General features: G+C 45.7%; 1 protein-coding gene across 1 annotated transcript in view; it reads right to left on the reverse strand.

Annotated features, from left to right (window-relative positions):
• Positions 1-17,556, reverse strand: part of Pcsk5 (proprotein convertase subtilisin/kexin type 5) — a 421,783-nt gene that overhangs the window by 14,242 nt on the left and 389,985 nt on the right. The window contains exons 30-34 of the mRNA XM_075973653.1: positions 14,984-15,179; positions 12,724-12,941; positions 8,682-8,918; positions 6,542-6,769; positions 3,504-3,681 (exon numbers count right to left, since the gene is read on the reverse strand). Of these exons, the coding sequence (XP_075829768.1) occupies positions 3,504-3,681; positions 6,542-6,769; positions 8,682-8,918; positions 12,724-12,941; positions 14,984-15,179 (1,057 nt within the window). The remainder of the gene's footprint in view (positions 1-3,503; positions 3,682-6,541; positions 6,770-8,681; positions 8,919-12,723; positions 12,942-14,983; positions 15,180-17,556) is intronic.

The raw sequence follows: 17,556 nt of genomic DNA on the forward strand, positions 1-17,556 counted from the left end.
GGGCTAAGGGCTGTGTCACACAGGGTTTACTCACTGGCCTGGCCTCTTCCGTCTCTTCACTCAACCTTCCTCATGGAATAATTGCCAAAACTCCAACGAACCTAGTGAGTGTGGGTTCCCTCCTCTGTGCACTGAATGTTATAACATTCTAACCCCCAGCTGTGTGTCAACATGGAGCTGGAAGCACCTATGATAAGGCCAAAGCCACACGCAATGGTGGCTCAACAGTTCTCTGCCATCATCGTCACTCCCTGTTCTTCCTTTGACATCTCCAGATTTAACTTTAACCTTTGCTGAGGCACACTCTGGATGGAGGAGCTTTGTTTTCATTTTATCATCATCATCATCGTTGTCGTCGTCATTATCATCATCATAGTCATTATCATTGTCATCATTATCATCATCATCATCATCGTCATCATCATTGCCATCATCATCACCACCATCATCATCATTGTCATCACCATCATCGCCATCATCATTGTCATCGTCATCAGCATCGTCATCATTATTGTCATCATTATCATCGTCATAGTCATTATTATTGTCATTGTCATCACCATCATCGCCATCATCATTGCCATCATCATCATCACCACCACCATCCTTCTGAATATACTGAATCTCCCATGTATAGTCAGACTGGATTTTAACTCTTGTAGCACTCCTCAAATGCATAGCAAATATCTTGCCTCAGCCTTTCAAATGTTGTGACTTGTCAAAATAGTCATGAGGACTATTTTGGACCAGTGTATGTATGCTTGTCTAACAGGTCTCCAGATGAGGCAAAAGTCCATGGGGACAGTCTCACTCAGCCAGAAGCAGTGGACTTTGGGACAGTGCAGAGTACTGCTAGAACCTTGTGACCTGCATGCCCTCTTCTCCGTCGTAATGGTAGTGATTCTCTTGGTGGTTATAGTATCATTTTGTCAATGGGACAGAAGTGATCATTTCTGGAAACCCCATTTTTTCTTGAATATTTTCCCCTAAAATTCTTGGGGAGTTGATAATTCTTGACTTTCTTGTCTGGGGATGCCAGGTGTCACTTCAGACCCTGGGAGCTGTCCCTATTCAGTGTTTACAGAATAGGGGCAGAGTAACCTGTTTCTGTAAATATGTTTTGAACAAGATTGTTCTTGAAAATGTGTGTCTATATCAATCACCTTTTAGTTTTGTAAAGACAGAATGTAACCTGCTCAATGTTTGATCAAGCTAGCAAAATGGTAAGTGTTGTTTCTGGTTTAAAGATACTTTGATGTAAAAGTTGGGAAAAAAATTTTTTTTGACATATTTGTTTTTGCTGAAGGTTAACGTTGAAGGGTGGAAAAAACTTGTCTGCTAGTATTCTAACATGATTGCTTTTTATATATAAATAAAAATGGCTAGAGCTATTCAGCGCTGGCTACTTGTGTGAAACTCATCTGGTGGTTGGACATCATTTTTTTCTCACATACACCCCTTCCCCACCCCAGGACCCGATCCCAGGCTGTGGTGGGACTGTGGCAATGACCGCAAGCATGTACCACTACATCCAGCTCAAAAGGCAATTTAAAATGTACCACCTTAATATATCTTCCAATTTTTCAATTTAAAATTTTTTAAATACAAGGTCACATGATTGATGTTTGTCTTTATAAAATAAATGTGAAGCCATTTGAGAAGATTTTTGGAGAGTCAATATGCTAACACTAACAGCCATTCGATAAGCTCTGCTGTGTGCCTGATGATGCCCTAGTGACTTCAGAAACACTTCATCCCATTGAACATGAAAACAAGAGACCACTGTGGTGGTTGGGATGTAGGCTCTGGAACAAGTGTGGTTTCGGTTCCCAGCAGTACCACCTAATGAGCTGTGTGCCCTTGGGTGGGTCACTTAATATCTCTGGGCCTCATATTCCTCATTTGTAACACGGGGCTATTACTAGCACTGCGATTAGACTCGAGAAAGTTGTTATTCTAGAGACTAGAACTCTCTAAACAGTGTATGTTTGTATTAGTTGTGGGTTTTTAAATTACTTCTCACGGCACACTTTCTGAATTTATATTGCCACTCCAAATAGCATAGATCTGAAACACATGGCTTAGGACATTTAGAGAATTTGCTTAGGGTCAAACAGGAGATGGTGTGAAAAGGCTTATCTGCCAACCCCCAGTCGAACACAGCAGTGCCTGCTGAAGGGGAGCAGATACCCTCTGGATCAGATTGAGAGGGTAAGGACACAGACAGTGGTGGTGTGGCTCACGTCTGCATCTCCATGATCCTTGCTGGCAGGACCAGGCCACATTAATGCCTATGGCTAGTTCTTGCCCCATCTCCATGATCCTTGCTGGCAGGACCAGGCCACATTAATGCCTATGGCTAGTTCTTGCCCCATCTCCATGATCCTTGCTGGCAGGACCAGGCCACATTAATGCATATGGCTAGTTCTTGCCCCATCTCCATGATCCTTGCTGGCAGGACCAGGCCACATTAATGCATATGGCTAGTTCTTGCCCCAGATCTGAAGAAGTGCCTCTGGACTGCATGTGAGGTGGCACACATGAAAAATAAGAGATGTTTTGCTTCCAGGAACTTTTCCATGAGAAGATGCCAGGACAAGGATAAGCCTTTGAAGTATAAAGCATGGGCTTTAACTCAACGTATCCAGACATACAAGGTGCTCTTACCCAACCTGTGTGGACTATGTGGGAACAAATGAGATATGCAGGAACATGAGCCAATACACAGCACCCAAATACATGAAACATGCAGATATCACTTAGGGCTGAAGAAAGCTACCCATTGGGGTGAAATCATTCGGGGAAGGTCCTTCGATTTGGGTCTGGAACCTCTCTGGGCCCTGGATTACTAATTGGGAAAGCGTGTGTGTATTTGGGGGTGTGTGGAATCCTGAGGCCCCACCGAGCCTTCTTCCCAGAGTGCTTGTAGCCAGACCTAATATACACACCAACAGTTGTTCTTAGCAGGAAAACAATCAAGCTCTTATTCACAAGCTGCTTTTATATCAGCATTTCATATTAGCATCAAGACTGTGCATTGTGGAGCTGGCTATTTGTGGAGGTCTGGCAGGATGCAGAATCCACGCGTGTAAATGGCGATGGTACCTGAATTGCTCCCCCTGTACGATCAGTGTCCCAGCTGCACTGCTTAGGTTTTGCATATTATCCCCGAATCACACAAGACCCTAAAACTGAAGAAAAAGAACCGCTACTAATGCATGTTGGGTCATTCTGAGGGGGGAGGAACCGCTCTGCATTGAGACTACGTGTATCTATGGATTGTCATTGAGGCCAGGCCCCGAGGAGACAGGACCACCTGATTTAGTGAGTTCTCTCACTAGGATACAGTTTCTCTCTTTTCTTGTCCTTTACTATGGTCTGGCTCATATTTGTTCCCTACAGGCAGGGAGGCTTTACCATGGCTCTGTGTGTTCTGAGCCCTCCTCTCTTCATTGGCAAATGGCTTGCCACCTGGAGTGGCTACAGAACGAGAAGGTCCTTACCCGTCCCTACATTGCAGCAAGCACTCTTTGCCCAGCTGGAACCAGCCAGGTCGGCAGGAGTGGCATTGCATGCTGTGGGGTCCTTCACAGGTCCTGCAGGAGTTGTGGCAGGGCACACACCGGCCGCTGTCCTTGTCAGCGTGGTAGCCTTCTGGGCAGCTTTTAACACAGGTTGTGTCTGTTGAAGAAGGAAAAGAATCCGTCTTGACAGAAAGCCTGACCTGTGGCTCCCACAATCCTTTCTTTGGGCAAGGAGGTATCACATGAAAGGAGAGATGAGGTCCCGTGGGCTGATTGATATCAGTGAAGATAGAGGTCAGCATGGACAGGCCACGGCAGGCAGAACGGGAAGTGCAGGCTGGGGCTATGGCCACTGAGGGGGGTTGGGTACCTCTGCTTTCGTTTTCTACTGTTGCTATAACACTGACCATGAAATTTGTTGTTGTGTGATGTTTTGATTGCATTCTGATGCTCCTGAGACTGACAATCAAGTTTGTTTTAGTCAGAGGGCAGCGCTAACTACTATCTGACCAAAATTAGCCATAGAGGATTTGGAGAACTGAGGGCAGAGGGGATGCTGGGAAGAAGGGGGGGGCAGAGCTGGAGGAGTCTTGAGCCAGACTTAAAGAAGCAACATAGGAAGTACATAGATAAGGTAAATGAGCCTTGGGGAAGGACATAGGTTAATGGAAATGAGTTAATTTAAGCTTGAGCTATTGGCTGAGAATTTATAATTAATAATAAGTCTCTGTGTGGTTATTCGCGGAGCGGTTGGTGGGACAGAGCTGACTGACAGTCTAGACAGAAAATTCCACCTATACTTTGTGGCTTTAAAACAGAAATGGATCATCTCACTACTCCAGAGGCCAGAAATCTAAAATGCGTGTACAGAGCTACATTCCTTTTAGAGGCTGTGGGGTGTCTGGTTTCCCCTTGTTTGCTTTTAGAGGGTGTCTGTGCTCATGAGCTCAGGAGATCCTTCTCTTCTGAGGGTAATATCCTCCCTGTCCCTCTGATTTCATCAACATATACCTCCAATCAATTCTGTTCTTATCAGACTCTCGTGATTACATTGGTCTCATCTGTTAAAACCAGAATAATATCTCTCTGCCAAGATCTTTCATTAAGCCCAGCTACACAGCCTCCTTTACCGTATGAAATATATAATTGAAGGACTAAGAGATTAAGGCGTGACATCTTCAAGGAGAGCATAATTAGTCTATCACAGTCTTCCCAAAGCTCTCTTGTTTTCTGGTGGTATGGGGCAGGAAGGAGAGAGTGTGAGGGGATCAGGCCAGGGTAAATCCCGTGTCCAGTCTTTGAGGGCAGCCTCTGTATCAAGATGTAACCCTAATCCATTTACATCCCCAGATTAAGGGAAGACCTTCTCTAAATGAATGTCTTCCTTTCTGCAAGAAGATATCTAAGGTGATGCTAGATTGGCCGTGACTGGAAGAGAATGTCCCAGTGGGTGAGATGGTGTGAGAGATCCACTTAGAGGGCTATTTTTAAGAGGAATAACTTTGAGAAAGGAAGTTCACCGACCTAAAATAGGCAAAAAAGACTGGTGTTTCCAAGGGTCATCTATTGAGAGGGGCCAGCATGGCCTTCCTGATGCTCTCTCACCAAGAGCAGGAAGCTGGTCACCTATTTTTACTGTGATTATTTCCCTCGGAGGTCTAGTCTACTGACTGGGAAAACAATGCCGATATTTTGTGGGCTTCCATGCATTCACCTCTTTTTAATAAATTAACTCATTGATTAATTGATTGCCTGTTTTTGAGACAGTGTCTTATATAGGCTGTCCTCAAACTTCCTATAAAGCTCAGGCTACTCTTAAACTCCTTGTCTTCCTGACTTCACCTCCCACATGATGGGATTACAGGCATAGGCCACTATGTCCTGCTTTTCCACTTTTTGGATACAGGGTCTTGCTATGTGTAGCCCATAGTGGCTTTGAACTTGAGATTCTCCTGTCTCAGCCTCTCCAGTACTGGGATTAGAGGCATGTGCTATCACACCTAGTCAAAACGATGACTTCATCAGCAAATACTGAATCCAGAGGCAACTATGAGAAAGAGTGGGACAGTTGCATGTTCAAGGTGTCTGTGCACAGACCACTCAGTACCGGGGAGTCAGTGGAGAAATGGAATCATCTCGAGGAGATGATCTACATGAATACCACTGACGAGGGGCAGGTGGATCTCACACTACTCCAGACATGGCTCTCAGAGGATACAAGCTACCTCTTTTGCCTGAGAAAGTACACCCACCATCTAGTCATGAGGAGGGTCCACAGCATAAAATAGCATAAAAGCAAATTGTGTCCCAGATGAAGGAGGCTACAAGATCTGAAAGGCAAATGCATGTAGACCTTATCCCGAGCCCTGTTTTAAAGGGAGCTGGGACCATTTATCATGAACAGTAGAGTTAAAACATTCTAGACTTATTTGTTTTATGTGTATTACTGTTTTGTCTGCATATTAGTATAGGTACATTATTTGTGCCCGAACCTACAGAAGTCAGAAGAGGGCATCAGATCCCCTGGCAGTGGAGTTTCAATGATTGTGAGTCACTGCGGACACTGGGAACCAGACCTGAGTCTTCTGCAAGAACAAGTGCTCTACACCGCTCAGCCATCACTCACTGTGTCAATGCAAATTTATTAGTGCTGACAATGTCCCGTGTAATGAAAGGGATTGTCCCTGTGCTAGGAAACATAGAGCAAAATGTTCACGGGGAAAGGGACTCAAACGTGTCTAGCTTCCCCTTCAGTGTTTCGAAGTGAAGGTAGATTGTGGATTAGCAAGGGCATGGGGATGGGGAAGATGAAGGTTAGCAGTGGGTGAAGTGGGCAAAGGGCAGTGTGTTCCTTGGACCATCCCATCTTGTCTGTTTTCTGTAGGTTTAAGAAACATGAAAGAAACATAAAGAAAAATAAGCAAAGGACAGGAAGAAGTTAACGGCCACGGGGCATCAGGCATCATGCCCCACCGAGAGAGACGGCATGGCCGGCCTGGGCGGGTGGTGTAACTCACTGAGAAGAAGAGTCTCTCTAGGGCAGGCATAGCACTGGTCCTCAGCAGGCCCCGAGCAGCGGGAGCACTTCCTGTGACACGGCTGGCACCTGTGAGTGCCCTCATCCCAGTACTCGACAGCTGCGCACTCCCTGGGCGCTGTGCAGACCTCATTCACGATCGTCAGGCCTTCCTGACAAGCCAGGCAGGTCCATTCTGATGAGCAGATCCGGCATAACTCGGGGCAATCTGTGGGTATGGCAGCCAAACACAGGGCGGTGAAAGATGGTTAAGGCAGGGACACCCCTTTAGGAAATGAATACCGTTCTCCTGGAGACTTCTAGGGCTTTGTGCCAAGGGTATGGGGACTCGGTGGCTCAACACTGTGAGCAAGGTCACACAACAGTATGTGGCCTTTCTGCTATCAAAGTCCCCATTGCCATGGTCTTTCCCGCATCTCCTAGAATACCTCTAGCTAGTCACTAAGCAGTTACTGGAATGTAGTATAACTGCCCAGTGGCAAAGACCTCTTTGGTGTACATCACAAAGGCACAGTACTGGTGTGAGAGGACCTGCGTACAACAGGCACTTACTTGGCAGATGTGCAGGACAATCAATGAAGAGCAGTTCACCCTTAGAGGTTCCAGTACCCATCATCCCCTCTACTTGGAATCCTGTTCTTGCAGACATGTGCAGATTTATTCCTACAGTTATTGCTCCCTCCCTTTCTTGGTATCTTCCATAAAATCTCTCAGATTTCAGTTCCTGCTGGCCCCTCTTCCTACCCTTCCTTTGCGGTCTCCCTTTTCTCTTGACTTGGTATCCGTAGCATCTTCCTCTCTGAATAGACCATGAGCTCTGTAAGGGCAGGCCTTCCGTCTGCACGAGCAGCACACAGAAGCTCTCTCCCACCCCCCAGTTTCCCCGGATGGAGAGATGCATGGCTTTCCTGTTACTATTATCATCTCATTCTCTCTGCACCAGATTGGGACCAAAGACGCCAAGTCACTCATCCAGAAGAGAATAGAACGCGCCAGGTGTGGTGGCACATACTTGTAACCACAACTCTTGGGAAACTGGGCAAGAGGAGGGCACATTGACAGCCAGCCTATGCAGCACAATAGGATTCCATCCAGATGTTGCAGGAGACAGACCCGGATGGGAATCAAGACCCTTAACAAAAGCTCTTGCCAATTCAGCCCCAGGACTCAGGTAAGGTGGTAAGCTACCCCAAGGGCTTTAGAGAAGCCTGTCTTCTAGGGTGCTTTCCTCTCTTCTTCGAGAAGTCCTCTCATAATGGACAATCTATGTTTTCTGTTTCCTGGTTACTAGAAAGAGATTAAGGAAGATTAATGCCCAGTTGAAAAATAAGGGGGCCCAAGGAACTACAGACCCCCTCTCCTCTCTTGTTTTATTGTTTCACACAGTACTAAGGGTCCCGTGCAGGCTCTGGGACACACTAGGCAAGGGCTTTCACGCTAAGTCGCTCCCCAGGTCCAGCGGTTCCCTTCTGGGCTGTGGAGTGGCAGAAGAGCCAAATGGGAGATGAACGGGGCCTGGGATAGAAAGTGCTGAGGGGAAGGAGGGCGGTGAGGAGAGGAGAGAGGGAAGGGAGCTGACGGGCAGGTAGGAAGTCCTCCGTGGGATCTTTTAAGTGTGTGAACTCATAGGTGATTTGAACCCTCAAGAAGAAACATCAGCTTAGAGCACCCTTTAGAAGTTCATCAGCTCTTGGAAACCTTACATGGAGAACCCTTTTCCATGGGCATGTGCCATTAGTATGGCCGTGTGATCTGTAACTAGCAGGACTCACATTCTCAAAGCTTATGAATGGTGCATTTGAAAAATAAACTTTTGCCGGGGCTGTGGTGACACACATCCTTCATCCCAGCACTAGGGCAGCAGAGGGCAGCAGATTTCTGTGAGTTCGAGGTCAGCCTTGTCTACAGAGCAAGATGCAGGACAGCCAGGACACAGAAAAACCCCATCTCAACACCCCCTGCCCCAAAGAAAACAATGACAAAAAAGAACTTGTGTTCAAATTTGACTTCTTTGAGCAGAAAGGGTAAAAGTGATTTGAGAACTGTGACTGGATCTTCCTGAGGCTCAAGAGCGTGTTTTGAGCATCCCTTGCTTGGTCCTGCAGACCGGAAGTCCTTACCTTCGCATTTGTCAGTCCCCTCATCTTTGTAGGTTCCCTCGGGGCACACGTCCAGGCACAGCCCATTGTAGAGAACCTTGGAAGAATCAGCACAGCCCACACAGTCATCTTCCTTGGGGCCATTGCACTCCAGACAATTTTTATGGCAGGAGACACACTGACCCAAGTCAGGATAAAAGTGCTTGGGACAGGAGGGAAGGCATGTGTCATCGTGCAGGAAGAAGTTCGGCATGCACTCTGAGGAAAGGAGGAAGTAGCAGGTTATCCCCCAGGGACTGGTGAGAAGAATGCATGGCTTTTGTGGTGGGCTAGCTCGTTTCTCAGCTCTCTGAGCCTCTTGACCTAGGATAACATTTGCTTTTCCCTATCCAGCCAGGATGCATCCCCAATATCTAAAAATCCCTGTCTTGGGAGTAAACCCACACATGGTGGCCTGATTATATGATTTTGGATTTGTGTGCTGACGTGGCCTGCACCTTCCAGGTGCAAAAAGTTTCAGTGCTGTGGGAAATAGTGACGGTGGAAATGCTGGAGTCGTTGCTCAAAGACCTGGGGACAATGACTGTCCACAGAGAACAGAATGAAACTAGACCCATACTTATCACCCTGCACACATGGACCAAAGACCTCAGTGTGAGAGCGGAAACCCTGGGACCGCTAGAAGAAAGCTGGCTGTACGGTACAGTGTATAGGTTCAAAGGACTTTCGGAATGGAACTTCATTGGCCCAGGAATTAAAGCCAACAGCTGACAAGTGGGACCTCATAAAACTAAAATGCTTCTGTATACCAGAGGAAGCAATCAGCTGCATGAGGAGGAAGCCCACAGAATAGAGGAGAATCAGATAGCTGTACATCCGACAGGATTAACATCCAGAACATACTAAGCACTCAAAAGAGTGGAAAAAAATCAAGAAAACAAATGACCTAATTAAGAAAACTCAAGAATAATGGCAATGGGTTTCTGATCCTATTGCACGCACTGGCTTTATGGGAGCCTAAGCAGTTTGGATGCTCAACTTACTAGACCTGGATGGTGGTGGGGGTTCCTTGGACTTCCCATAGGACAGGGAACCCTGATTGCTTTTCGGGCTGGGGGGGGACTTAATTGGGGGAGGGGAAGGGAAATGGGAGGCGGTGGCGGGGAAGAGACAGAAATCTTTAATAAATAAATAAATTAAAAAAAACAAACAAAAAAGATATCAAAAAAAAAAAAAAAGAAAAAGAAAATGGGCTATAGATCCGAACAGAGAATTCTTTAAAGTCTTCCACATCTTTGGCCAATGGGAGATGCAAATTAGTATTACTTATTACTAGTATTAGAGAGATTTCATCCAAGATCAAGACAACAACTGACAACAGACGCTGGCGAAGATGCCGGGAAAGGAGAAGCCTAACCCGCTGTTGGCAGGACGGAAAGCTGGTACAGCCTTGATGAAAATCAAGGTGGAGAATTCTCATAAAGCTAAAAGCAGACCTAGCACGTGACCCAGCTATATGACTCCTTGGCTTATGACCAAAGGACTCGCTATCCAACTCAGGTTCTTGCTCAGCCAGGCTCACTGCTGCTCCCTTCACAGTAGCTAGGACGTGGAAACAGACTAAATGTCTGTCACCCGATGACTAGATAATGACACTATTGAGATACAAAAAAATTCAATCATGAAATTTGCAGGTAAATGGATAGAAGCAGAAACGATGATACTGAGCCAGATGCACCAGACCCAGAAAGACAAATACTGCATGTTCTTTCATGTTTGTGTGTCCTTGTCTGCATCTTTAGATGTCAGCATGTGACCCAAAGGAGCTGCAGAAGCCAGGAAGTTTACAAAGAGTCATGGTGGTACAGAGGGAAGGAGCTCTAGAGAAGGGTCTAGAAGGAAGCAGGTGCTATGCAAGGGGAAAATGAGGGTGGAGGTCTTGTGGGAGGGAGGGGAGGTAATTTAGAGAGAGAGGAGAGAGAAAGATAAATACCACTAAGGTTGCTTGAGAAAGCCTTAGGGAAACATTATTTTATAAGCTTTACTTTACATAGACACTACAGAATACAGTAATAAATACAGTAATAGGAGAGCCTATTTCTCTCTCTCTCTCTTTCTCTCTCTCTCTCTCTCTCTCTCTCTCTCTCTCTCTCTCTCTCTCTCTCTCTCTGTGTGTGTGTGTGTGTGTGTGTGCGCGCAGGTCTATGACACTGAAGGATAATGCTCCTCTCAAGAGTTATTGACTAACAAAAATCCCAGGCAAGGGAAAGCCCCTTTCAGGTTCCAGGGTTGTCTAAGAGACTCCTTAGTGCCATATAGGCTATTGTTGCCTCCCAGAAGTTGGAAGTTAGACTCTACTGCTGAAGACACCACACACTGTAGACACATGACTTGGAGGATATGATGTAAAACTGATCTCTTTCCATGATGTGGGATCACAGGTAGAAGATGTCTTTAGGAGGGGTGCCATCGTTACCTATTGCTCCACCACCTTTTTTCCCATATCTTTATAACTCTTTCGCTAATCACCTCTGTGATTTTTGTTTTTATATTCGAGACGGATCAGTCTTTTCTATAAGACCTTGACTCTCAGTGGGGGTTTGAGGATCTTATCTGTAACTCAGTGTTCTGGGTTAGGAACTGGAGCTCTCAGAAACAAACAAACAAACAAACAAACAAACAAACCAAAACAGCTGTGTTGAAGATTCTACAAGGCTGGGTGACTGGTTAGGACTGTACTCTTGTGGAGTGTTGGAATGTTGTAGATCCAGAATCAAATTATCTTGGGCTTTCTTTAGCTCCTTAGCCATTCCTTGCCCACCTCTGTGTTGGACCTGTGACGGTCAGGTAAATTCTCTTGGAATGTGTTAATTTAACGGACCATTAGCTCTACCGACCCTGAAGCCACAGCTGTCATCAGGTGGTACATGAAGACTATAGCAGAGAAGTCCTCATGTGGCTGTGACCCTCCTACCGGCTGTTACCGCCAGAGCTTTTTTTTTGGTTCTTTTATTATTATTATTATTATTTGTTATGTATACAATAGTCTATCTGTGTGTATGCCAAAGGCCAGAAGAGGGCACCAGACCTCATTACAGATGGTTGTGAGCCACCATGTGGTTGCTGGGAATTGAACTCAGGACCTTTGGAAGAGCTGGCAATGCTCTTAACCACTGAGCCATCTCTCCAGCCCCTCCACCAGAGCTTTTAAAAGAGCCTTGATTCAGAACTTCCTTTTGTACTGATTTGGAAAACATATGAACCTTGTCACACTGAAACATGGCAAGTAGGGTAACCTGGATCTTTGCTCCTAGGCCTTGGTTATTCATATCTGTCCCCAGAATGAACGTCTCTTATTCCCTTTGAGGTGAGAGTTGAGGATATTGGGAGGAACGCTTGTTTGTCTTTAGCTCAGAGTCCCAAGGGAAGAAGCTTATCTCATCCTCTGCTTGCTCAATGATAGGCCAGCAGGTGGCGAGTTTCACTGAAGGTGGAGATTGATTCTTTCTGTTCTCAGATAGGGGCCCTAGCCAGTGATTCCTCAGGGCCAGGATCCCTTTGGGACCCTGAAAATGTTTTTTGTTTGTTTGTTAGCTTTCTATCAAAGATGATTAGTCTGTCAAGGGCCAATATGCCTTAAATCTCGCTCATCTTGTAAAACTTTTGTGCAAAGGAATTCAAATCTTTTCATCTTCTCCACCTAGTAAAGCTTTTGTTTGTGAAGAGCTGCCCCATGCCTCTTCCACATTCCTCAGACTTGGTGGTCCAGAGAGGCCAACCACTTGTCCCACCGCTTTCCTTTTTTTCCCCCAGAAATTCTTTTAAAACTAGCCAACTGTGTAAGACTGGGGGTGGAACCCCAGCCAACAGGGGAAAGACACAGCACTCCTACATTAGGAGAAAAACCTATCAGGTTTCCTGCTGGGTGTGCCTGCTAGACCAGCTTGGGTCAGGGCACAACCTTCTTGTGAGAAGAGATTGCCTTCGTGGGTTCTCTTAGTTTTGTTCATGTGTTTCTTTGTGTGAGAGAGAATGTGCTTTTCCTCAGGATGCTTCCAGGTACCTTTGCAGGTTTCCTCGTGGATGCAGTCCTGGCAATTTTCTGGGCAGTGTTTGCAGACACCTTCCACGGCCACATGCTTTTCAGGGCAAGTTTTCAAGCATACCCCGTGGTCTAGGACAAAGTCTCCTTTACAAGAGTGACAGTTGGTAGCATTTCCCTCGCACGTTCTGCACGGGGAACTGCAGTGTTCACAAATCCCCTCTTGTGCGTAGAAGCCCCTAGGAAAAGGAGGGAGATTACAATTAGGCCAATTAGAGATGAATGTCAGCTGCTGACAGGGAGACCCAGACAAAAAGGAAAGGCTGCTGCTCCTGTCAGTCAAAACGAACCCACAAGACTCACCGAGGGAAATAAAACGGAAGAGGTGGGCTTCCTCGGGAACTTTTAAAGCAATTGAATTTGTCTAAAACTTTTTCATTTGTCTGAGTTCCTATTTATCCCCAAATTGTCATTTTCTTTTTTCTCTGTTAGAGCTTTATTTTACAATGGAAAATAGGAAAATATTCTAATTCACACACAGAGAGAGAGAGAGAGAGAGAGAGAGAGAGAGAGAGAGAGAGAGAGAGAGAGAGAGAGAGAGAGAGAGAGAGAGAGAGAAGGAGGAGGAGGAGGAGGAGGAGGAGGAGGAGGAGGAGGAGGAGGAGGAGGAGGAGACATTAATAGAGATTTCAAACCAGGCCTGCCTGTGGAAACAGCCATTGGTGTCTATCATTTACAGGATCTAGGAATATGTTTCTGTTCTTATATTTTATTTGTGTGGGGTGTATTGTAGTAGTCTGTGCTCTCGTGTGTACACCCGTGCATGTATGTGTAGAAGTGATTGACATTGGGGCCTTCCTCTATCATTCCTCACCTTATTTTTGAGACAGGATTTCTCTTTCTGAATCTGGGGTTTATCACTTTTAATAGATTGGCTGACTGGAGGGCTATGGGGATCCTCCTGTCTCTACTTCCTCAGCACCAAGACCATAGGAGTGCATCACAGCTCCTGGTATTTATGTGGGTGCTGGGGATTGAACTAAGGTACTCTTGTTTGTGCAGAAAGTACTGGTATTTATTATTATTATTGTTGTTGAAAGGTTTTTCAATATGTGTAGCCTTGGCTGTTCTGGAACTCACTATATTGACCAGGCTGGCCTTGAACTCACAGAGATCTGCCTGCCTCTGCCTCCTGAGTGCTGGGATTAAAGGTATGTGTCACCACTGCCTTGGTACTATATAGTTTTAGACATTACTAAGAGGCCTTGGATAAGAGGTAAGAGCAGATGATAGCTCTTTACCTTTCTTGTTAGAGATGGCTTTAGAAAGTGATATACCTGGATGATGGCGTTGGAAGGAAATCTGAGGGAAGGAGGGAGGGAAAGGGAAGGGACAGTCACCCCTAAGCTGCTGGTGACTGAGTGGGGAGGTAATGCTGGTAGCCGAGGTAGACAATGCCGTCTGCAACTCTTCCAGGCCAGCCAGGAAAGGCAGCCAAGCAAGGAACAAGAACAAGTGGAAAAAGGGGGCTTCTGGTGAAGCCAAAGTCACCAAAGTCACCAGTGTGAGGCTTCAAGTGGGAGAATTGCCATTTTGACCCAAATTTTGTTACGTCTTGCTAAACTTGTTATTTCTGGTCTGCTGTTCTCTTCCCCACAGGTGACTTTAGGAGACTAAAGGAATTCTAAATTAGAGGGGCTTACAAAAGCATAGCAATCAAACATAAGTAGCTACTAACACTATTTGTAATTCATAACTCATTCACTTGGAAGTTTAGAAGAGGCTCGTGCCACGACTCTGCATTTGGGAAGCAGAAGAGAACTGAGAAAATTCAGTTGTCGGTACAAGGTGGGAAAAGAATAGTCAGGCCCCACACAAATATGTTTTGGTCAGCGAGGAGCCTCATGTGTGACAGCCCACACCACGGACGCTGTGTGTAGGTGGCTACTCTACCCAGGCTTGTGTAAGAACGGTGTGCCACTCACCCGGGGATGAGACTGCCTGCTGACACCTCTCTGAAAATATCCCTCACGGTTGTGCAATGCCGGCCACAAGGCCGCTGTCACAGAAATATGAATCCAGGTGTTGACAAGTCACAGGGAGAAGTGGGTGTCTGGCCTTAGGTGCGCTTTGGCTTCTGTGGGCCCACAGTGAGGCCACAGTCAACAAATAACATTTAGTGGGTGCTCTGGCTGTGCAGAGAGCGTTCTAGGGAGAGGAAGGAGCCGCTCTGAGGTGCTGTGGAGAATGAGAAGGAGCACAAAGGGAGGGAGACACTTACTCCGGGCAACTGTGGTAGCAGCGGCCCTCATGGAGGAGCAGAAGGTTGTCCGGCTGACTTAGGCACTTCTGGCAAAGGTCAGCCCCGGTGCAGGAGGCACAGTCTTCAGCACAGCTCTCGCAGCTGCCGCTCCTGAGCGACGGCCATGTGCCTTGGGGACAGGAGGGAACACAGGACTGCAGCCACAGGTATGCACCTGAAAATCAGGGCACGAGGGCAAAGGACAGTTGTCATGGTTACTCCTGCTAGCGCACATGTCATCCAGAGGACTGACACCCAGAGCAGCTGTACATTTGCTTTTCCTCCCTCCGTCCCTCCGTCCCTCCCTCCGTGTCCCTCCCTCCCTCCCTCCCTCCCTCCCTCCCTCCCTCCCTCCCTCCCTCCCTCCCTCCCTCCCTCCTCTTTCTTTCTTTCTTTCTTTCTTTCTTTCTTTCTTTCTTTCTTTCTTTCTTTCTTCTTTTTGCTTTTTCAAAGTTCAGGTATTTGGAACACCATTTCAGGCTTGTAAAAATATTTATCTATCTATCTATCTATCTATCTATCTATCTATCTATCTACTTATTTTTATTAGTCCTTTAGATTCGTTAGGTCTTTGGGAAGGAGATCAACCACAGGGGGCTTTGCCCTGCTTCTTTTATACAGTCTGACATTAGATACTGCGCACCCCAGGGCTTCCCTTTGTCCTGCTGATGAGGCCCTGTCATCTAGGCAGTCACATGCGAACTGCTCCATGGGACCCCCTTTCTTTCCACCCAATCTGTGACAGGTAAGACTGGCATGGCAGTGAAATTTCCAGACATCCTTCCCTTCAACACACACTCCGTTTTCATGTATGCTAATCAGAAAGGAAATTATTATTATTCTAAAAGGCAAATGTGGGCTGTGAGATGGTTCAGCAGGTACGGGCCATTGCTGTCAAACCTTATTAATGGAGCTTAAGGCCTGGAAACTACACGGTGGAAGGGGAGAACCAACTCCTGCAAGTTCCTCTGATCCCCACTCATGAGCTGTGGTATGTTCACACCCACACTCAGAGATACATAAATGTACTCTTTTTTTTTAAATTAAGAGGTTAGGGAGAGCCCAGTAAAATGCAAAGGTAAGAATACGAGTTTGAACCCCAGAACCCACATAAAAATCTGGGTGCAGTGGTGAGTGCTTGCAATCCCAGGACTAGGGACATAGGGAAGGGAAGATGCTGTGCTCATTGGCCAGGCAACTAGCTCAGCTGAACTGGTGAGCCCCAGGCCAGTGGGACACTTGTCTGAAACAAAACGAAATGAAACAAAACACCAACTTGAAAGCCATCTTGAAGAACAACAATTTGACCTCTAGCCTCCACACGAGAGCACGTGTACTGGTACACACCACACACACACCCTACAAAATTAACAAATGATGTAAGGATAAAACATAGGGTCAGATGTGTGGTGGCATATGCACTTGGGAGGCAGAGATATGCAGATCTCTGTGAGTTTGAAGTCAGCCTTCTCTACATAGTAAGTTTCAAGCTAACCAGAGCTACACAGTAAGACGGTTTCAATAAATAAATAAATACATCAATCATGTAAAAATAATAATAACAAAATTTAAAACCATCTCAACTAAAATTCTAAAGCATCTTATTTCTGTTTCTGGGTGTGGCCGCTCATATTTCCAGCCTTGCTGCATCTACCGTCTTCAATGCTGCCTCATGTCAGATCTCACGACAACAGCCCCTGATTCAGGGCGTTAGCCAAGTCTCAGCTGCTAGAGGACAGCCCAGATCCAGAATACCAAGTCAAAACTGTAGAGGGAAAGGTCTTGAAGCTATAAAAACCTTTATTACAGTGTATTGTTGTGATTCTCCATTTTATTATTGATTATTGTTATTCGTTTATTGTGTCTGATTTGTAAATTCAAGTTTATCATGGGAAGTATGTATAGGAAAACAGTACACACAAGACTTGGTTGTACTGTGGTTTCAGATAGCCATAGACTTTACTGGAACCCATTGCTAAAGAATAAGGGGTGGACGGGTATTAATAACATTACACATTTATATATGGCTCTTATGCTAATTTTTAAAGATGCACCTTTTATTTTATTTTTAACTATGTCTATGTGTGTCTGTGTGTCAGTGTGCCTGAGTGCAGCTGCCCATGAAGGTAGATGTGGGAACTGAGCTTGGGTTCTCTGCAAGAGCAGTATGTGTTCTTTTTTTTTTAAATTGATTTTATTGAGCTATACATTTTTCTCTGGTAACAACTTAAATGCCCCTTGAGTGAAGAATGGATAAGGAAAATGTGATACATTTACACAATGGAGTACTATACAGCAGAAAAAATGACATCTTGAAATTTGGAGGCAAATGGATGGATCTAGAAAACATCATATTGAGTGAGGTAACCCAGACTCAGAAAAACAAATATCTACTCACTCATAAGTGGTTTTTAGACATAAAGCAAAGAATAGCCTACAATTCACAATCCCAGAGCACCCAGACAGCAATGAGCAGTGTATGTTCTTATCCACTGCACTGGGTCATCTCTCCAGCCCTTAAAGATAATTTTTATGGGAGCATAACACTACAT

Source organism: Microtus pennsylvanicus, chromosome 5 (genome assembly GCF_037038515.1).
Source record: "Microtus pennsylvanicus isolate mMicPen1 chromosome 5, mMicPen1.hap1, whole genome shotgun sequence".
NCBI lineage: Eukaryota > Metazoa > Chordata > Mammalia > Rodentia > Cricetidae > Microtus > Microtus pennsylvanicus.